At 39.2% G+C, this 22,340-nt stretch overlaps 2 protein-coding genes and 1 pseudogene across 2 annotated transcripts; 2 read left to right on the plus strand and 1 right to left on the minus strand.

The window, feature by feature from the left end:
• The first annotated feature begins 441 nt into the window (after nt 1-441).
• On the plus strand, nt 442-4,238 carry LOC129377315 (cytochrome P450 2J5-like; annotated as a pseudogene).
• Nucleotides 4,239-5,057: 819 nt separating this feature from the next.
• On the plus strand, nt 5,058-8,868 carry LOC129377334 (cytochrome P450 2J6-like). The gene is made up of 9 exons (XM_055057218.1): nt 5,058-5,279; nt 5,530-5,695; nt 5,764-5,916; nt 5,994-6,154; nt 6,658-6,831; nt 6,935-7,076; nt 7,160-7,347; nt 7,802-7,943; nt 8,086-8,868. Exons 1-9 carry the CDS (start codon nt 5,088-5,090, stop codon nt 8,289-8,291), a joined length of 1,524 nt encoding a protein of 507 aa, XP_054913193.1. The 5' UTR covers nt 5,058-5,087; the 3' UTR covers nt 8,292-8,868.
• Nucleotides 8,757-22,273, minus strand: hook1 (hook microtubule-tethering protein 1). Its single transcript, XM_055057082.1, has 23 exons — nt 22,224-22,273; nt 22,068-22,120; nt 20,755-20,840; nt 20,294-20,366; nt 18,993-19,043; nt 18,734-18,866; nt 18,541-18,608; nt 17,890-17,952; nt 16,665-16,748; nt 14,910-15,073; nt 14,681-14,821; nt 14,105-14,306; nt 13,760-13,870; nt 13,570-13,657; nt 13,135-13,201; nt 12,907-13,047; nt 12,731-12,818; nt 12,265-12,296; nt 12,103-12,185; nt 11,927-12,027; nt 11,728-11,829; nt 11,548-11,616; nt 8,757-10,512 (listed from the first exon to the last, which is right to left on the minus strand). The coding sequence occupies exons 2-23, from the start codon at nt 22,110-22,112 to the stop codon at nt 10,354-10,356; spliced, it is 2,151 nt and encodes a 716-aa protein (XP_054913057.1). The 5' UTR covers nt 22,113-22,120; nt 22,224-22,273; the 3' UTR covers nt 8,757-10,353.
• Between the last annotated feature and the right edge of the window lie 67 nt (nt 22,274-22,340).

Here is a 22,340-nt window from a genome sequence, read left to right on the forward strand (position 1 = left end):
TGAAATCAGCCTCATTTCCTTCCTCCTCTCCTCACTGTGACCTTGTCGCTCTGCAGAAGATAAACTTTTTAAGCCAACTGCAAGTAAAAACTTTAAATATTTAAGTTAGCAGTTTTTATTTCATTTTTGTTTTGCCTCGATAAAGTTGTCAATCTAGTCCACCTCATTAAAGCTCATTTATAATCAGACACACTGTGAATATGGTCTGTGTCTTTTGCTATGCTAGATTTTCTGAGACATTTGGTAATGGAGAACCAAAATTCGGGACAGAATTGAAATTCACAGAGGACTTTAGCGAAACTGCAACACAACCCTGAAATCTCATGAGGGTTAGAATACCACTGGTTACATCACACATATTGCTACAGAGGTCAGGCTCATGGTTCAGGTAGGAGTGGCTTGCATGGCTTATATAACAATCTTTCCATATGTGCAGCCAGAGGAACTTTATGTTTTTCAGTTCCCAGACACAGCCTCTTAGAGACAGCGAGTGGAAAACCCAAAGAGCATTTCTTCTTCTTCCTCTGCCAACTGTTTGCATCTCCAATCATGTGGCTCTATGATGTTTTTCTGATTTTGGACGTCAAGGGGATTCTGTTGTTTATTTTTTCCTTTCTCTTGATAGCCGATTTCATTAGGAACCGGACACCAGCAAGCTTTCCTCCAGGACCGAAGGCTCTCCCCTTTGTGGGGAACATCTTAAGTTTGGACACCAAACACCCTCATGTTCATTTCAGCAAGGTGTGGATCATGATCACATCGTTTATGAAGACATTTTAACATAAAGGATTGAAAATGAGGCAAACTTATGCTTATAAAACGTTCTTGTGAGCTTTTATATGAAAATGTTTTCTGAGGCTGTGCATACTTTTGATCATTACAAATTATGTACTGTTAAGTTCAGGATCTTAAGAAAACTCTTGAACAGTTTATTAGAAAAAAGCTCATTTAAACCATATTAGCATTTTGATTGAAGCTCTATATGCACGTAGTTACTGACACCATGTGGCAGAACTGTAAAAAAATAAAATAAAATTTAGCAGTTTTAATACTATTTGTTCTCCATCTACAGTTGGCTGACATCTACGGGAACGTCTTCAGCTTTCGCTTCGGCGGTCAGCCCGTGGTGATTGTGAGCGGCCACAAGATGGTGAAAGAGGCCATCGTGGGACAAGCCGAGAACTTTGTGGATCGGCCATATAATGCAATCTTTGAGAGGTTTTACTCTGAGCCCTCAGGTGTGAAATCATCAGTTTCTATTTCTCAGTGCACAGTATATAAACTGCTGGGCCGTGTTTACAACTTTGTGGACTTATTATTTAGGTGGTCTTTTTGTAAGCAATGGAGAGACATGGAAGAAACAGAGACGTTTTGCTTTATCTACTTTACGCACCTTTGGTGTGGGCAAAAACACACTGGAGCTCAGCATCTGTGAGGAGATCCGACACCTGCAGGAGGAAATAGAGAGTGAGAAAGGTGGGTTAGAATCAATGTAAAGGCTACTTTACTGATATTATTGGGCAAGGCTGTTTTTTGTAAATATGTTTATTCTTGAAAACCCTTCTTCAGGTGAACCCTTCGGCCCAGCAGGCCTCTTTAACAATGCCGTCTCCAACATCGTTTGCCAGCTTGTTATGGGGAAAAGATTTGACTACAATGACCACAAGTTTCAAATGATGCTAAAGTGCATGTCTGAAGGTGTTCAGCATGAAGGAAACGTTTGGGGTCAGGTAAGCCTGTTAGCTCTGAATGAAGCTGCTCTGTGTCACTGATTCTGACAGGCGAGAGTTTGATCATGACGGGTTTGTTGTTCTATCATTCCTGTCAATACGAACAGCTTTATGTCGCATTTCCTCAAGTGATGAAATATCTGCCGGGTCCTCACAACAAAATCTTTAGCTGTTATGGCGCAGTAAAAGATTTCCTTCTTGAGGAAATACAAAGGCACAAGAAGGATCTGGATCCCAGCAACCCCAGAGACTACATCGACACGTTCCTCATTGAAATGGAGAACGTACGTAGACCACCACCACTGAAGCCGTTTCACTTGAACCAAAGCGATTCCCGTCAAGGATTGACTCATTAATCAATGTGTTTATATGTCGGTGCAGCACAAAGACTCTAACCTGGGCTTCACAGAGAACAACCTGGCTTTCTGCTCTTTCGACCTCCTGGTGGCAGGAACAGAAACAACAGCCACCACATTGCTTTGGGCATTGCTTTACCTAACAAAATACCCTGAGGTTCAAGGTGAGTGACTTTCCACAAAGTGACCACTGCGACCACAAATTTTAGGGACACTTTATGTGTTGGACCAACATCATCTGCGTCATTGAAAATGACTTTAAAAAATAATCAGATAAGTTACCGCAAAATAAAATTATTTTAGCAAAGGCAACGAGCCATTCATTAGATTCCGGTTTGTTGGAACCTGCATCTGAAAATACAGGCAGGCCATTGATCTCCTGACTGGGTTTATAGCCCTCTGCTAAATATAGAGATCCATCAGCTGTTTATTCTGACAAAAAAGAAATACAAAGACCAGGATACACACCAGACAGGTTAGATATGATGTTGTGGAGAAGCATTAACATTTTTTTTAACATATTTTTTGATAACTGAACAAATAAAAAGCAAAATATAACAGTATTTCAACATTTTCACTTGCTAAATCAAGTTCTGACCATTTACAGAACCGGTTTGTTGAGAAGAGCTGCACCACTGAATACAACATGCTTGTCAAATGTAATGGAAATATGCTGAAATGCTCTTTTCCAAAGTCAATAAGCTCTGCAGAGAGTTCGGCTGTGTCTACTCTCTCAATGACACGAATCAAAATAAAACACATGCCTAGTTTTAAACGGAAAAATGAAATCTCTCTCACCAGTCGAAGCCTAATTCCTCATATTTAAATCCTTACACAGAAAAAGTCCAGGCAGAGATTGACAGAGTGATCGGACAGAGTCGCCAGCCCTCCATGGCCGACAGACAGAACCTGCCGTACACTGACGCTGTGATCCATGAGATCCAGAGGATGGGAAACATTGTTCCTCTGAATGGATTCAGGGTCGCTGCCAATGATACAACTCTGGGTGGATACTACATACCAAAGGTAAAGTCACTGAGCAGTAAATAGTGACTGTTTTAAAAGGTATTTTCTCCTCAATGATTGACTGATACTTTGGACCTTTCAGGGCACACATTTAATGCCCATGTTGACATCTGTACTGTTTGACAAATCTGAGTGGGAAACTCCAGACACCTTCAATCCCGGACACTTCCTGGATGCCGATGGGAAGTTTGTGAAGAGGGAAGCTTTCCTCCCGTTCTCTGCAGGTACAGCACTCTGATATTTATGAACTGTCATTGAGTTGTCACCATGACCAAAATGTCGAGCCCACAACGTCATGTAACTAATGTCAACCATTGTTGACCAATGTCAAACCAGCAGGGCTTGGTTGCATGGGATGAGACTGACTAAGATTAATGCAAACCTTTGATAAAATTTGTTTTTAGTGCTCCATCTAGGTTATGAATAATAATCTCACTCCTCATATTAAAACATGGTGTTTTAATGTGTGTTTGCTCTGCAGGGAAACGCGTGTGCCTCGGTGAAAGCCTCGCCAGGATGGAGCTCTTCCTGTTCTTCGTTGGCTTACTGCAGAAGTTCACTTTCTCTGTTCCTGACGGAGTTGAGCTGAGCACCGAGGGAATGGGACAACCCGAGTGCCTCATCCCTACCGGGTGTCTGCTCAGGTCCGCTGAGCTCAGCACTTTTCACCAAACTTGTTTCTGCTCATCAGAAGACCGACTATAATGATTTTGGCATGTTGAGTGAGGTTCGCGTTAATCACCATTGACGACTTTACCTTGACTCCAAATAGGGCTGAGCAAGAATTTGTCTTAAACAGCAGCCTCGTCCTAAAAATAAATCTGAAACTGAAAAAATTGTTTGCAAAATGTTTGCGTCCTCCATTTTATTGAACAAAGTAAAAAGAACATACCAAATACAGAAATGTGTGTATTTGTATACAGACTGAATGGATAAACTGTATTGTTGAGGAATTATTTTATAACAACTTTGTTTCGGCTTCAGAGCACGAGAAATAACTATGCAACAATTATTATGCTGCAATATAAAGCTTCGTTTTTATCCTTGTTTTATCTTACTGATTATATCTGCTGCGTCTTGGTATTTCTGCAAAATACGTTTTTTCATTAAAGAAGTTTCCAGATAATGTCTCGATGTTTCCCCAGCTTTGATGGCATAAGAAACCTGAAGACATCTTGGGTAAAATGCTTAGCCTGATAATTGTCTTGAAGGTCTGACATGTGTGGGATGTAGTTTGAACCCTTGTCTGACCTGCACCCAGGAGTAACTGACAAAGAAGAATTAGACGTTTCTCCTGAAATCCTTACCGGCTCTCCGTCCTGCCATAAAATCATCCTCTCCAAGAGGTTCGGCCACAGAAAAAGAGGCAGTCCTTTCCTTTTGTCTTTACACCCTTGACATGCAGTGCACGACTAGTTAGGGGGATTATTACAAATATATGACATTTGGTACGTGTAAAGTCTGCTCTTTTCAAAAATGCTGCAAAAACCCAAAATGGCTGGCGTGCAAGACATGTATTAATTAAATTATGTATTTATTATTAGTAGCAGACATTTTAAAGAGAAAACTGTTTCTTGCTAACCAGATCATCAGTAATTTATTCCTACTTCACATCATGGCTTTAAATGCACAAATATTTTACTTTGCTGACATCTGCTGGTTGGTTCCAGTAAGAAAGGCAAACGTGCACTTTTCACTTTTGACATAAAAATGTCCTGCAGTCTTTAATTATCTATCTGAACGTTCATAACAAATGTTCATACTACTGAAATACCGTAAAACACAAACAAACCGCAAATCCGTGAAACTCAGCTGACCAAAGCAGATGCACATTACAAACGAGTGAGTGGACTGATTCAGTCACGCACTTCACATTTACCAGACCTGGAGTCAGCAGAGGACCAGCCCACCTCAGAACCATGTGGACAGAAATCTTGATAAGCCTTCTTTCTTCCCTCCTCTCCTCACTGTGACAATGTGGCTCTGCAGCTTGTGTCAGTGGTTCAGTCTCAGATGGATGCTGATTTTGATTTTTGTAATCCTGATCATCGTAAATTTGCTCAACAAACAGGATCCACCTCACTTCCCACCAGGACCGCCTGCTCTTCCTTTTTTTGGGAACATCTTCAGCATTGAATCCAAGCAGCCTCATATTTACCTCACTAAGGTAAATAAAAAGGAAAAAGAAGCAGAAATAATAAGATATTGGTGATCCAGCATTTTTGCACGATTGTTGCTAATTTTCATAAATGTCTACCATTTCTTACTTTTTTTCAAGAGATGTTTTAATACAAAAAATGCAACAACAGAAAAAAAAAAAGAATTATCAGTCACGGTGTCAACAACAAATTGACTGCATTATTTTAGAGTCACATGCTCCACAATAGAACCCTTCTACTCTGATTCTGCTACCACAGCTTGCTGATGTTTATGGGAATGTGTTCTGCATACGTCTGGGAAGACACAAAACGGTGTTCTTGTCCGGATGGAAGACGGTGAAAGAGGCTTTAGTATCACAGGCAGAAAACTTTGCAGACCGGCCTCACAGTCCAATGGCAACCAGGATTTACTCAGGAAACTCAGGTGGGTCAGATGTAGAGCGTCGGGGCAACCAACACTTGAGAAATATTCGATGTCTTTGCCTTTTCTAGGTGGTCTTTTCTTTAGCAATGGGAAGGTGTGGAGGAGACAGCGGCGCTTCGCCATGGCCATGTTGCGCACCTTTGGTATGGCCAAGGGCTCCACGGAGAAGAACATCTGTCAGGAGAGTCGACACCTGCAGGAGGCCATGCAGAAGGAGGAAGGTTGACAGCAGCGAAAAACAGAGTCGATTTTTGCACAGATTGCGTCTTATATTTAAAGACTTCTGTCTTCTGACTAGGTAAAGCCTTCGACCCGGTGCCTCTTCTGAACAATGCTGTGTCCAACATCATCTGCCAGATTGTGTTTGGGAGAAGGTTTGACTACAGTGACCAGGACCTCCAGAGCATGCTGAGGAATCTGACAGACATAGCCTACCTGGAAGGCTCAATATGGGCCCTGGTAAGATGCAGAGAGGGTGTACGAGAATGGAAAAAAAGATGAAAAAAAGACATTCACACCAAGTTACCAAACAGATGTTGGTGATTTGAACTCAAACAGCACTTTATAAATTCTTCCAAGAAGGAGAATAGCAAGCAGACATGTTCAGTCTAGTTACTTCCCACTTTACCCGAGTTATGAAAAGTTTCTCCCAGGGTTTATGGGAATGTTTCTGGCTCAGCATTAAGATGTTAGCAGAGAGCTTTGAAACACTGAAAATGGAGGAGTGCTTCATTCTTATCCAAACTCTCCTCAAGTTCCAGTAAGGAGGGCGAGAAACAATCTGCCTCACATGAGCGCAACTGTTGCTACAAAAGAAGATTACCGTAATATTTTCCCCAAATTATACAAAGTATTAAAAGAAGCTATTCTCTAAAATTCCACTCATAGTGTAAAAGTCAGAAAGTAATACATTCTTTTGCAGTCAGTAGATTTTGACACCCTTATTTTGTCTCTCTTAACAGCTTTATGATGCTTTCCCAGCAATAATGAGACACTTGCCAGGGCCTCACAATGGCATCTTCAGCAGCTCCAGATCTCTGAAGGAATCCATCCGGAAAGAGATAGAAAGACACAAGCTGGATCTGGATCTAAGCAACCCACGAGATTACATCGACAACTTCCTTATAGAGGAAAGAGTATGGGACTCGTTTTGGTTCAACTAAAAAAAAAAAAAAAGATTGTGAAATATCACATCTAAGATCCTGATTGTGTATGCATCTCTTCGTTTTTGCTCAACAGCACAACAGGAACCAGGATGTGGGATTTGTGGAAGAAAACCTGGTTCTGTGTTGTCTTGATCTGTTCTTGGCTGGCAGTGAAACGACTTCAAAGTCTCTGCAGTGGGGACTTCTGTACCTTATAAACCATCCTCACATCCAGGGTGAGCTCAGATCAGAACCATGTTCACCAACAGATCAAATCACCAGAGGAAGACTACCGCATGTGGTTTCATTTCCTTTCTAGACAGAGTCCAGGAAGAGATAGACAAAGTTGTCGGACAGAGCCGCCAGCCCACCATGGCGGACAGAACCAACATGCCCTACACTGACGCTGTTATCCACGAGATCCAAAGGATGGGAAACATTGTTCCCCTCAACGCACTCAGGATGGCAGCCAGGGACACAGTGCTGAGCGGTTACTTCATACCAAAGGTGTGTCGGGTCATCCCCCCGAACACGTCTGCAGGATCTCACATTTGAATGTTGTTGCTTCAAGCAAAAGCTTGAAGCAACAACACATTAGCAAACTTCTGAAAAACTGTCTTCACAACATTCTATATTTGGATTTTTTTTTTCTATTCTTTTCTTCTGCAACCAGTATTTGCATTATTCTTTTCAAGACCACTTCCAGATTTTAAGTGTTGTAATCATTTAAATTGTTAGGGTTTTTTGGGGCCTTTCTGTTTTTCATTGTTTGTAAAGGACAATGTAACTGACCAACATTGTTCAGACACAAAAACACTTCACACATTATGTAAAAAATAGTATCCAATAAATGAGCCCGTGGCAGAATTATTTTCTCAGTTTCCTGTCTTTTTGGAAGGCATATGATTTTCTCCCTATGTTGTCGTTTAATAAATCTGTTTTGCTCCCTCTTTCTTTGCAGGGGACGGCTGTGATGCCTAACCTGACCTCTGTTCTTTTTGACAAGAACGAATGGGAAACCCCTGACAGTTTCAACCCCAAACACTTCCTGGACGAAGACGGCAGGTTCATAAGGAAGGAAGCATTTTTACCTTTCTCCGCGGGTAACAACAGCATGAATGTGATAACTTTGCACATAAATTTAGTTTGGAATTAGGATTTTGAACAGGAAAGACACGCTGGTAATACCGATCTAAGGATAATGTTTAAAGAATAATGATGAGGGCACCTTTTTTCTCTTCTCAGGGAAGCGAGCGTGTCTCGGTGAAGGTCTGGCAAGGATGGAACTCTTCCTGTTTTTTGTCATCTTATTCCAGAAGTTTCACTTTTCCTCTCCGGACGGCGTTGAGCTGAGTACAGAAGGGATAACTGGAGCCACACGCACACCACATCCATTCAAGATCCTTGCAAAATCCCGCTTTGACTTGACGGTTACATGCGATGAAACATAAGCTGCAAGATGGACAATAGGCACTTTGTGAAAATGCATCTATTGTCACTTTGGCAAATTGCAGAAACATCAGCATTTTTAACTAGGCAATGTTGATGGAACTTTCTCCTTGTTCAGACAAATCTATATGTAATAATTTATCCAATTAGCAACATTTATTTTAATCAACCATTATCAATCTTCTCAAACTCATGTGACCCCATGATTTACTCACAAGGTTTTCGTTTTGAGAACCTGTCGACGAATTGAGTTTATTATTGGATTAATTTCTGCATTTTTTTTGTTGTTGTTGTTGTTAATAGACTGATGCTGGATGATGTGATAATTTAATTGCCTTCTTTTATTAGTCACGGCTTCCTTAATATAACCTACTGAGAATTGACATCTTATTGGAAATAAAGAAGAATTCACTGCAATTTTTTGGAAACGAATTTATTCAGCAAAAAAGCAATAACATTTTCTAAAATTCATCAGACATTTCTTTAATAAGTTACTCACAAACATTTAGCGTTATGCATGTTTCTGTGTGCCTTCTACCTGATTGTACAGTCTATGTTATTAAATGACTATGCCCTTAAGTCAGCAATTTACAATAATTAGCTGCAAAGAAAGAGATTCAAGTGACATACATCTATAAACCCCATGTGGCCACATAACAGAACATCTCATGTGCTGCTGACAATAAACAGAGGAAAGGCAATAAAGAGACTGATAAACCTGAACAGCTTGCAATGTCTTGTAAAGGAGTTCACACACCTTCTAAAAACACAAATGGATTTTTTGGGGATGTTTTGTGACACAATATGAAGAATAACAGATTTTGACTAAGTAAATATCTGAAAAGTGAGAAGCATTTTGTATCGACTCTGCATTCATAACTGAGATCACAGTGAAAGATGGTTTGACAGAGTATTGACTCAGGACTGAATATATAGGCACTCCTCACTTTTCAGATATTTGTAAAGAACTTTATAATAGTCCATCTTCAAAAGGTCACCATAAAATCCGCCTGCGATTGTGGTTGTATTTTTGAAGGTTGGTGGACATTTAACTACATGGGGTCAGACTGATCACTTTCAGCGCAAAAGACAATAAGTGCTTTTCAAAATGTTCTTTTAATCAGCATCCTAAAAGAAAACATTGACATGTATGAAAAGTTTTAGTGTTACAATTTGCAGGAGCTGTAAAAGTGTTCGACCTGGATGTGATGGCTGCATGTTGAAAAGCTGGTGTTGAATCATTAATTTCTGTATCAGTAACATATTTATTGACTTAAATAATCAACACACACAGTGAACAAAAAGGCCCATCAGTTCCCATCAAGAGTATATAAAGAAAAAGCAAATTGATTGATTGCTATTCCCAGATTTCTTATTGCAGCACCTCAAGTGTTAATTAGAGTTAATATGACTTAATTTGTTTCAACAGCATTTGAAATTATGAACTTTTCAATTATAGAAAACTACAAGTGTCTGTTTAATATTTTGAAATCCTTGGTGGCCTGCACCAGATATGGCTGGATCAAGACTATTCATGCTGCTTTATTACACCACACCTTCTCAAGTGTCCCCACTGTGATGTGCATTTCTCAAATATTTGTACAATCATTTCATTTGATTGGATTTCAGCAATTAAAGTCACCATTTACACTAAAACTAAAATAGCAGGCCTTATTTCCACAATAACTTTTTCCCTTTTACTTCTGACCTTAACTCAATACAAGGTGAGCGATGCTATAAAAGCTAAAAAGGGTGGAAAAGAAAAAAAAATTTTTTTTTAAATCACAGGGTAGAGAGGATAGTCGTTGCAAATCTACATCTAGCTTTGGCTTGTGAGGTCGACTCGGGGTAAAGTCTCTGCAAGGCTGTCCTTCAGGCTAATGTACAGCAAGGTATACCAACACAACCTCTGCTTTGACCTGGGATGGGTTTGATAAGTGATCACTGATCAGGCGCAGTCTGACCCTCCTCAAAGGCTGACAGCAGAGGCGTTTAAGGTCACTTGAGTGCTTCCACCTCTGTGTATTTTTGCCTAGTTTAATGGATGTGAGGTGCTGTGACGGTCTAATTGGAGGTAGTGGCAGGCACGCTGACGGAAGCGGCCCTGCGTGGGGCATTTGAGACTTGCCGCTGCTGCGTCAGGAAGGACTGGCCGGGGGAGAACGTGGCGGCAGCGCGGCCTCCGAGACGAGATTCCATGGCCAACTTCTGAAAGTGCAAACTCTAATAGCACAAAAACCAGAGGTAAATTGGACTCATTGATTTAAAGGAAAACTGAAAATGTCACTAGTAGAGATGTGCTGATCATAATTAGCCTCGTCTGTCTTTTTAGAGAACAATAATACCAAAAGTCCTAAAAACAGCACTTCTGCCTCTTATAAGCAATCATTCATTATCTCAATGCGAAGGCAACATCACGTGTGAGAGCAGTCGCCAGGAAAGAATGGGAAACAAAAATATCTTCTTCGCTGATTGATAGCCGGCCTTGACAAAGGTAAACATATGAAAACATAGACGATGTTCAGCTGGGGAAAAAAAATACAGCACTAAATGTAACAACAGCCTCCTAATATCTGCTTATGTGGCTTTGATAGCTTAGTGATTTAAACACTTCTTATTCTGAGTTCTTCTGAACTTTTAGCGTCAGATGAAACTGTTAGCTTCAACCACTGAAAGGATTTATTTATTTTCAACAAGCTAAATCAAAGCAACTTCATGTTATCTGCTGAAAGTTTAGCTCTCACTCGATGTCTCACAGCATCAGTAAACTTGAAACAGCTTTGATTCCTCAGTGCTTCCTTTAACTTTATTTATTTACATCCCACCGATAGAGAACTGAACATAGTTAACCAAATCTTCTCGCAGAAACATCCCCCAGAATGAAGACGGTTGTTGACAGCATGATATTTTAGCGACTGCTACGGTGCATTTACTGTTCAGTATAAAGTTAGACATTTTATTTTGACTGTTATTGAATCGCTACTGATGAATATTATGGTTGGTTCTGCATTATTTTGGTTCTGCATGAAACTAGCTGCATATTAACAAGATCAACCTTGTCTAGTGTCAGAAACTAGAGCCCAAACAGAAATGTGTTACAACTTAGTCAATGTCTGCAAAAAGAATATGAGCATTGTGTTTTTTTACACTGCTGTCCAAGTCTGATATTGTTTTAAAGCTCTCTCAATCACTTCAGTAAATGCCACCACTGTAAAATGTGAATTGTATGCATTTTTAATTAAAGCTGATAGGACTCACTTTGTTATACCAAGCTGAAACAATCAGCTTCTCCTCATTCTCTTTTAGCCTGGCCTGCTCACATTGACGCTAAGAAGAAGAAGAAGAAAAATAAACGCATTCAACATCACAATTCATGGACGCTATACTCAAATTGATTGCAAACTTCTACTAGAATCAATTAAATCAAAGTGCAATTACTTCAAGGTTGAGAATCTGTTTGTCCCGATCTGCCAGCTGGCTTCTGAGAGCCTGGATCTCAGCAGTGGCAGGATTCAGCTTGGGGTCCAAGGCTCGGATTACCTTCAAGGGAAAAGTAAAGGTCAAGATGAAATACTGATAAGCAACTTCATTTCACCCCACATTTAAGAGTTACTGATGCTAAATTAATTGAACTCACGTTGCGAGCCTTCTCCAGATACATCTTGTATCTTTCTTCCATGGCCCGCATGTCATCGTCCTTCTTTTTCAGAGCAGCCATCAGCTCATCCACTTTCAAAGCTGAGAAGCAACAAATCAGTTTTCTATTGCATGTTGAAAGCACAACACAACTGCACTGAAAGTTTTAAACCGTACAGGTCTGGGTGTGGTCAGGCTGAAGGTCCTCCAGAAGCTCTTTCTTCTTCATGATCTCATCCTGAGCGTCGTTCAGCTGGGACCTGAGGAGAAACAAGTGATCCACTTCCACCTACTGGAGAACACAAGCTTGTATTTCTATCTGGGAGCAAACTCACTTACATGTGAGCATCCAGTTTCCTCTTTAGATTGGACTGAAAATGAAAAATATATGTCAAAACGGAGCATAACATCCTGGATGAAGCCTCTCTATTGAAAGCTCGCTCTCATTTCTCATGTCCATATCACTTTTTCAAACTCAAATGTCTAATTATGCAAGTAAGTAATTGAGCCCTAGTAACTAAATACACAAACTACTTTAACAGCAGGTAATTAAATACTTAAGTGAGCAACTAACCAAGTACATAAGAAAATTAACCAAATATTTAAGTTAGTAACTAGCAACTTAAGTAATTAAGTCACTAAGTAATTGAGTAAGAAAGGGAGTGAAAAAGCATTCGTCAGGAAGAAAAAAATTTAATATTTTTCACTCCCTGATCTCTCTCACTCAATTATAATTTTTTCCCATCCAGCTTCAGATTACATTGTAACTCTGTGTTTTGCTGACAGAGCATGTTTGCACCCTCACATCATCTGGTTTGGCAGCCTGACTCTGCAGAGCCTTCTGCAGATCTTCCACCTGCTGCTGCAGCTCACTGATGCGCTCTTGGCTCAATCTGAAGACGAAGCGGCAAACAGAAAAACGTCAATCGTGTCGATTCTGCACAAAGAGAATCGACACCGAGGAGCACGAATGAAGCACACCTGTTCTCTGTGTCCAGTTTGCTGTGACTCTTCTCAGCTGCCTCCAGCTGGGTCTGCAGCGTGGCAATCTTCTGCTGCTCATATTCGTCCTGCTGCACTCTCAGCAACTTGTTCTCATGCTGCAGTCTGATGACCTTTTCTCTAAATAACCACGACAGTCAGTAATCACGCACACAACATTGGAGCAGAGAGAATAGAAATGCATACAATGAAGCAGTAAAATACTACCTGTACTCAACGGGAATTAATTCAGCTGCCAGGTTTTCATGGCTGGGGCTGCCAGAGGGAAGGATTCCTAAGTACAAAAAGGTACAGTGATGTGAAAAAAAAGTATTTACTCCCTTACAGTTTTCCTCTCTTTTTTGCCATACTTATATGTTCCAGCCAGACAAAGATAATGTCAGTAAACAGAAAATGCAAGTTTCTGACAATTTAAGTCAATTTGGAAGAACAAGATAATAAAATTATCTTCCTTGCCCTATAAACCTAATAAGTTGTTGTTGTCAGGCTGATTATTTATTAATTTATTTGAAACATGCTTGATTGACAAAAAAAAAATTAGAGTGAGGATAATTCACTCTAATTTCTAAAGTTTCCACAGAACTTTAGATACTAAATAAGTTAGTAAATAATAAAAAGCATCATTAATTGATTGATAAGTACCTGATTGTGAGAGCTGGTCCTGTTGAGCCTGAGTGCATCGCAGCTCCTCGTTGATTTCCTTCAGAGAATCTCGTTCAATGATGATACGCTAACGGTGTAAAGTTGTGTTTTGTTTTTTTTTAAGAGAAAAGTGTTAAGCAAAGCCAATATATAGTACATATTAATGGTGAAATGTTATAAGATGTTGAACCTCTTTTTCCTTCAACACAGTTTCATGCTTCTCTTCCAACTTTTTCATCTCAAACGCCATGATGTCTGCGCGTCTGGTTTCCTCCGACAACTTATTGTGGAGGTCTTGGACCTTTTAAAACAAAAAACAAATCTGTTTGTAAGGCTGAAACGATTAATGAATCAATTATTGAAATGATCGTCAACTAATTAATCATTGATTAAGTGTTAACTAGAGCATACAAACTCCAAAAAAAGATAGTTTGCTGAAAGAATATTAGCAGATATTAAGCCAAAACTGCCCAAAAAACAGAAACATATAATCAAAAAATGTTATTTAATCTTGCAATCAGAGTAAGCTCTTTACTTGTCTTTTGTAGGACTCCAGCTGTGCACGGGCAGCGTTTGCTTTGCGCAGCTCCTCCTCCAGAGAGACGCTGTTTTGCATGTAGATCATGTTATTCTCCTCCAACAGCTTCACCTGCCGCTTTAGGTCTGCGAGATTCTCCAGCTTACGCTTGTAGGTTTCCACTGATGCCTCCAGGATCACCACTCTATCTGAGCAGTTCCTGAAGAAAATCAACACAATTATTTCCAGTAAATAAGTCAAATGTTGCAGTGAGACTGAAGTGTAGTTTGTAGTAGTAGTTTGCAAAAGCATTTATACTTTTTGGACTTTTACAAACATTGATGTGTTTGCTGGAAATCTCTTACAAATGAAATGGACGCAAAATGGAAGTGCAGGCCAATTTTGTTCAACTTCCTAATTGTTTACCAAGATAGAGTATTATAGGGTGACACACAGGTCAAAGTATTTAGGAGTGAATAGAAGTTAGAAAAGTTCAACTGAATCAGAATCAGAGATCAGTGTTCTACAGATATTAACTTTATTACAAATGACAAAAAGAACGACTGTGGAAGCATTTGTTTAACAAACACAAACCTCAGAACATCCAGTTCGTCTTTGAGAGCCCGTGATTCCTCTGCCAAACTGGTAAGCTCATCGTTTCGATGCTGAAGTTCAACCAGCTGCTTCTCCAGCTCCTCACAGTGGATCCGGTAGTCATCCTTGGCAGCTTCCAGCCTAGAGGGAGCACGCGCACACACACACGAGCATTTGGTCTTTGCTGCAAACACACAGGTGAGGTGCATTTAAAGCCACAGTAAACAACCTAAAGTTTTCTTCCTGCAGATTCTCCAGTTGCTGCTGAAGCTGACTGTGTTTCCTTCCTGATGGCGTGCTGGGGTCATCGAATGTGTCCAACTGGCTGGTTCTGTCTGTTAGGACATCGTTCTCGGCCAGAAGGCTGTTTCGTTCCTCTAAGAGGACGGCCACCTGATCAGGAACAAAAATTGTCAGTGCAGCTCTCATTAGGAGTTTTATGCCAGTTGATGTGGATTAAAGTAAGCAGAAAGGAGCAGCAGTGTGAAAGTTCCTGCCGGTCAATAACAGCATGCAGAGCAGAAAAGTTACATCTGAGAATTAAAAGAGAGAGAAGTTAGAGCAACAAAACACAACTCCAATGTATGGCTTTGCTGTTTGGTTTCACAGTGTTGAATCAGACACATTGATTTTAACAGAGGCAAGTCAGGTTTCAGACGTTGTTTTGGCTTCTTTTGTGACCCTCTGGATAAGTTGCTGATCCACTTGTGGAGTAATTTAAGAAGGCCAGCCACTCCGGTGAAGGTTCACCACCATTCTAAGTTTATTCACTTGTGGATATGCCCTGGAAATGGCCTTACAGTCTTTTGTTTTTCATCCATTTCTTTGGTTTTGGGTGCAAAGTGTTGCTTTTTAGACCTTTTAGTCTGCTTCATGTTGTCACACAAGTCCAAGTTATTTCTCGTTTCTCACCCTCATCATATTTCAAGGATGTGGGTGAGACGACCAAACGTAGTCTTCGCCCACATGAGTCTATGTTTGTTCGTAGTCTCATTTGGGTGGGGCTAACAAAACCGAACTTAGCTTTCTTAGTTGAACACAGTTAACTGATTGACCAAGGTCAGCAATTACATGTTCATGCAAGACCAAGTTGGTTTATGCAGTTTTTTCCATTCAGTAAATATCTCATATTTTCTGATGATTTGAAAGATTTACACATAAAAAAAAAATTTATGAGTAAGGGAGAAATACTTTTTCACAGCACTGTACTAATAGACTGAGTTAGGAAAACAAAAACCATTGCCTGATTTTAAAGTCATGTTGTTAAGACAATACCCCTAAAACACATATATGGACATAAAATAGTCACGTTTATTATTATTATTATGACCTCATATGACACGGATTTCTGAGCATGCGTTCCCCTGAAGAAGAGGACAAATGGCTGGCACAGTTCACATTCAAATATTGGAATATTGCAACAATTACTAAACAAGCTTTGCAAAACTCCTCAAAATCCAGTTTGAGCCCTCTGTTAGCAAAGTTAGAGCAAACATTCGAATAGCTGGTTTAGATTGGTTTAGTTCCCGTCTCCCCGACGATAAGCTGCACTTTACTTACCTCTCTGCCCAGAGACCCAAGCAAGGCAGGAAATTGACCATATCAATCTGCTGAGAATCGAGGTAAACAGTTGATCAGACCCTGTGTTATTCGTGGTCTCCCTGCACACTAGCAGTGGTATTGCTAATGGCAGTGCAGGCTGGATGCCACAGTGGAGCCAGCACAACCCAGACTGTGAGTCCACAGTCATTCTGCCACAGCAGCTCCAGACAATGGAGCCCAAGCATTACAGAGAGTTGCAAAACTTTGGGTTACACTGTACCAAAGGCATGCATGTCTGAACACAGAGAAAGTTAAAATCTGCAAACTAATGAGATGTTCCAGAGCCCACTTTAGGGGGAAAAAAAACAAACTTATTGCTAAGTGCTTTATGAAGAACTTTCTGTCTGAACAGAATGAGGTTGAGCACGAGCTTTATATTCACCTGTAAGTCAAGCTCCTGACAGCGTTGGGCTAAGGCTACCTTTTCCGACATGAGTTCAGAAACGTCCTCCAGGAGTTTTTTCACCTGGACACATAATTGGGAAACAGAATAACAATCAAAATAAGCAAAAATTAGAAAACACACTTCCGAAATGTCAAATATTAGAACTATTTCAATCTAATTTATTTATACAGCACCATTCGAGACAGATGTCATGTCAAAGAATTTTATAAGAAAAACAACCTTTCCACTTCCTCTGTCGTGTGTCATCCACAAACCTTATTTTATTTTGCAGAATGACACAAAGTAGCAAAAATTGAAGTATAAAAAACATTATATTCATTTTCTTTTTAAAATAATTGTGAAACATTTATATTCAGACTTTTGAATGAATAACTCATAAAACGGGAGTTTGACTGGGCCACTGAAATACATAAATATAACTTAATGCGAGTCACTCTAGTAAATCTCTGGCTGTATGTTTAGAGTCATCATCCTGCTGAAAGTTGAACCTCCTTCCCAGTGTCTTGTGCAGCCTCTAAGAGGTTTCCAAGTTGGCTCTATCCATCTTCTGATCAAATCTGAACAGCTGGGAATGGCATAGAGGGATTTTTTGTGCATTGTTAGTTTCAGTCCACATAATGGTGTTTTGCATGAAGACAGAGGTCATCTGACCAGAGGATGTTCTTGTGCATACTTCCTTTGTCACCAGTATTGCTTGTGACTAGCAGCGAACCCAACACCTTCAGGCTTTTTTTACCCTTACAATAGGTTTGTTTTGCACTCTTCTAAAAAGGCCAGGTTTATGGAGAACATAAGTATCACTTCTCCTGTCGGCACATTCATCCACCTAGGGACCTCTGCAGCTTCTGGAGAGTTACAATGGCATCATTTGCTGCTTGAATGGTTAATTCAAGTAGAAGAGGCTCAGTCTGTCAGTTTATGAGGACAGTGATGTCTTCGGGGAATTGCATTTGTGTTTTCCATGTTCAGGTGAAGTATGGAAAATGTGATCTATAGATTCTGTATTACAGTTTGTGATACTTTGTGACAAAGTGTGAAAAATATCAGTGAGTTTCAATACTTCTGAAATTCATTGCAGCTTTTGTTACGTTCTTTTACAGCAAAGCATTGAACATTGTTGATTATGAAATGTCAATTAGTGAAGAATGACTGTGCATTACATAATAAAAAAAGAAGACAAAATGACAGAATAATTACTGACCTGCTGTTCTGGGTCCCCTGACAGCTCTGTTCCTAATGCTGCTGAATTATCCTTTTTCATGAGCTGATGAGGAAAATGTCATCAGGTTATTAGGACAAAACAGCAGCCTAGTTAAACGAGGGTGGTGACAAAACATCAACATAGAAAACCTGACTATGATGATACTCTACAATTCAAAATAAAAAAATAAAAGAATAAATGTGGAGAGAACCCTATGGTCACTACCAGTGTTGGCAGACATGAACATCAGAGCTGGATGATAAAACAAAAACATGAAATATGACATGATGTTGGTGAACAGCACGATAACAATGACACTTAAATAGGTAACCGGGTTTAATGTTCTGCAACAGACTGGCGAACTGTCCAGGGTGAACCCCACCTCTCATCCAGAACGTTAGATGGAGAATGGCACCAGAACCTCCCAACCCCACTAGGGACCAGGGTTTTAGGAGATGAATGGATGGTTTTATATCTTTCTGCTTTGGGTTTATGGCAAAGACAGAGCCCAATGACTGGTCTATCCAGCTCTTTCCACACCTAATCCAATACCTTACAAAGACTTTTCCAGACATTAAAACAAGGTGCCAATTTTAACAAGAATCATCTGTAAAATCTAATTTAAATGAGAAAGAAACTTAACAAACCAACCTCCTGGATAGCTTTCATGACCTCATGCTGCACAGACTCCTCCATGGTCATAATTATCTGAATGTATTCTGCCAACAGAGGAGAACACCTTCTTAACAAGAGGACTTTTTGCTTTTACTTCAGAAAGACTTACAGAATTACAAGCAGTTATAGTTATATAGCATCTGTTCCAACTGTAAAAGCAGTGACAAACCTTGTTGCTGCTCACATCTGACAGCACAGCCGAGTATGAGCTGCAGCAGCCTTCCCATCTCCACCGGCTCTGCGTGCTCTGCCACCCGTGAGACATCCGGCAAAGGGAAGTATGAAATGTCCTGAGCCAATACCTGGTGATACACAGGCATAAATAAAACCTTTATAGACAAAACACTTTCTAAGTTGGCAAATAAAAACCAATATAAAACTACCACTGCACACTGCAGGAAGCCATGGGGACTCTATGGACCTCATACCTCATTATAATAGTCGACCACCTTCTGAAGAATCTTCTTCAGATTGTTCATCTGAGAGGAGAGAGATTTGAAATTATAATCAGCTTCAAATGTATCAAAAAGGTCAATTGCCAACTAGGGTTCCAAAATGCAACATGCAATAATGTTGGTGAAAGTCACTTTATGAATATGACTTGCGATAAATATTTTTAAAAATTTTACTCAACATTGTCTGTCTCAATATTCTGGGTCAATTTTTTTATGACTTCACCAAAACTCCACTAAAACAATTTGATGCTGCATTAAAGAATAAGCATCAAATATGTTACAAATATAGAATCAGAATCCATATCACTTAAATTATTAGCTAAAATTTACTGCCGCCAAACCAGTTCTTTTCTATTTTAGTATTGCATGCAATGATAGTTTTCATAATAAATTTGCATTGGACTGTGCTACAACATACACCTATTTAAGTAGCAGTGTACTAAATTAAAACAAAGGCTTTTAGACATTTCCTTGTACAATCTACTCCCAGTGCAACTTCTACCTTCAAATATTACATGAAAGGTTCTTTCTTTCTATTGTTGTTCTGGAACTGCTTATGTTTTTCCAAAATGCTGATAAAACTGTCACAATTGTGGCTTAGTTATAAAAGTAAATATTGTAGTCATTTCATTTCTATTTAAGAATTTATTCAAGTAATAATATAATTAGGTGTAATACTTAACTGTTAAAAAAGAGGATAATGTGGAAAATACGTGTAAGTTTACCATGCAGTGACACTTGACTGGAGCAAAACAGACAAAATTATATCTTGCAGTTCTTTACATGAATATTATATTCACAATGTTACTACTTACAAAAACATACAGATCAATTAGGCCAAACATTTTGGAAAAGGCTATAATCCTTGTTTAATTTTTGTGAAATACAACTGAAAATAAATGCTTTATAGTGTAATTCTCAAACTGAGAAATAAATAATTGTATTCGAACTTCAAAGACAAACACACTCCAAGTAAAATCCATATTTTCCACAGAAACATTTACCAAGTTAAATAAAAAAGGAGGAATAGCAAACTCACACTTATGAGTTAGAATCTGCCTTTTAGTCATCATCACGACTGTATTGTTAGATCATCAACATGATCTAATCCAAATATTATTATAATTAATCCCACACTTGAATCACAACAAATCTATTCAATGCAGGCTAAAGGCAGCAACAAAAGAAGCAGGTTTGTGGTCAGAATTAAATGAGCTGTGGCGCAACCAGAGCATTCAGGGCCAATGCTGCACAGTGAGGATACGTCTTTGTACCTTCAGTCGCCAGTTGTCCTCAACATCTGTTTTGATACGGCTCGTCCATGCTTCATTGAACCACGTGGGGTCTCTGCACCACAAACAGTGGAAAGAAAAAAATTGTTGAATTGCACATAACATATTTTAGAAAAATCGAAAATTATTGCTTTTTCTGAATTATAAAAGTAATTCATGACTAGGTGAAGCCAAAGTTTAATTACTGATTTGTGAGATTAAATTGCTGAAGCAACTATACTCACTGGCATAGTTGGAAAGTGGTTTCACAAAATAAAATAAAAAAATAAGTCAATAAAAAAAGTAAATTTAATGTAAAAGGGAAAAAAAACATTTTTTTAAGTCACCAAGCAATAATTTTCTTTCTTAACAGCTAGTCATTTGTTTAAATCAATGGGCATTGCACAAAATATATATTTTTGAAAGATGTACCATCTATTTTTTTAGTACATGTGATTTCTTACATCTGATGAAGTGCTTGAGACATTGCTGCTCCCGTGGTGAGCTCCTCCACCGTGCTGCAAGGTGCTGGAGTGTTGAACGTCTGCATCTGTGAGAAAAAGCACAAGACTGTTATGAGCAAATTTATAATCCATTCTACAATTGGGAAATTTAGAATTGTGCTTGGGAAAATTTGTAATAGGAAATTTGGGAAATTTTGTGTGTAAGAAACGCACAAAAAACTAAATGTGAAAAGAGGTGTCAGGTCACTAGTATCCTGCAACTTTTATAGTATTTGTAGAATAGTGCAGTTTTCGGATTTTTTTAAGCCCACCTATTTTTTATTTGCTCAGTAAAGAAAAACAGATCTTTTTGTAAATTTTTTAGACATACGTAGTGAAAATAAAAATAGAAACATGATCTAGGGATACATAATATATTGGTGTTACCATCAGCATTAGGCATCACTTGTCATTTTTATCATACAGGTATTGATCTTGTGAGTAAAACTGAGCCAAAGTTTATTTCCATGTTGTTGTTGTTTGTGAATGTGTTACAGGATGCGGTTGGTCCTGTAGTACTTATTTGGCTAATTACAGTGATAGCGAAGCAGTGCAGGACTATAGGATGTTTAACTGAAGCATCACTGAAGCAATATCAGTGATGTGGTCGTCTACAATTTTAATATATTTTTATACAAGTGGATCCCCTGTAAGATCTAATAAATCTAGGTCAACATACCAGATCAATACTAGCTACTTTCCTGGTTTTTGAGATACACACCCACATTTAATAAGTTACATAGCTTTTTTTTTCCCTCTTTTAATTCAAGGAGCACAAAAAAAATCTAAATAATTCAATTAGTTGTATGACTACAAAGAGAAATTTTTAAATTGATTTTCAGTCTTAGTCCACTCAACTTTCTATATTTATTTCAAACACTTTTAATGTAACTTGTATTTTGTTAACATTATTATTTGATGTTTTTACGTATAATGATTATGTATTTGTTGGATTATGGCACGTTCAGCGCTCCATAATTGACATTATATTGAAAGCTAACTGTAACATGCAGCAGGCTGTTGATCCTTATCGCTGTCGCAAATCTTTGTACCGGTTGACTTGGTGTTGCTACGGTAACTATGCCTTTCAAGCTAACGCCAAAAATGATCAGTTTATTGTCGACCAAATAGGATAGCATTATCCGTGTCTCCCAACGTAACTTCTTTATTTTCGCTCGGCTAGCTTTCCACAGAGCTCCACCACCTTCACCACACAGGTGACAAAAATACCGCAGTCCTCTAAGCTTCACATTCACTTCACCAAACACACTCACCCATATTATCAGGCTTTCCACCAGCGCCGTTGCACTGTCTTCCATTTGCTTCCCTTTTTGGTTTTTTTAATAAAAAAAAAAAAACAATAAAAAAATAATATCCTCCACTCGTGTCAACGAAGCTCTTCCGCTCTGTGCCGCTGCATTTGACCTCACCTGCTGCCAAAGGTAAACTGCCAACGAAAGATACGTAGCTCGAGAGCGAACTAGGACGCTTTACGCTACGAAATCACGTAAAGTGTTGGCGAATGACGCTGCTAAGCTACTTGGCGT

This window comes from Poeciliopsis prolifica, unplaced genomic scaffold, assembly GCF_027474105.1.
Source record: "Poeciliopsis prolifica strain line A6 unplaced genomic scaffold, Auburn_PproV2 SCAFFOLD002, whole genome shotgun sequence".
NCBI classification, from domain to species: Eukaryota; Metazoa; Chordata; class Actinopteri; order Cyprinodontiformes; family Poeciliidae; genus Poeciliopsis; species Poeciliopsis prolifica.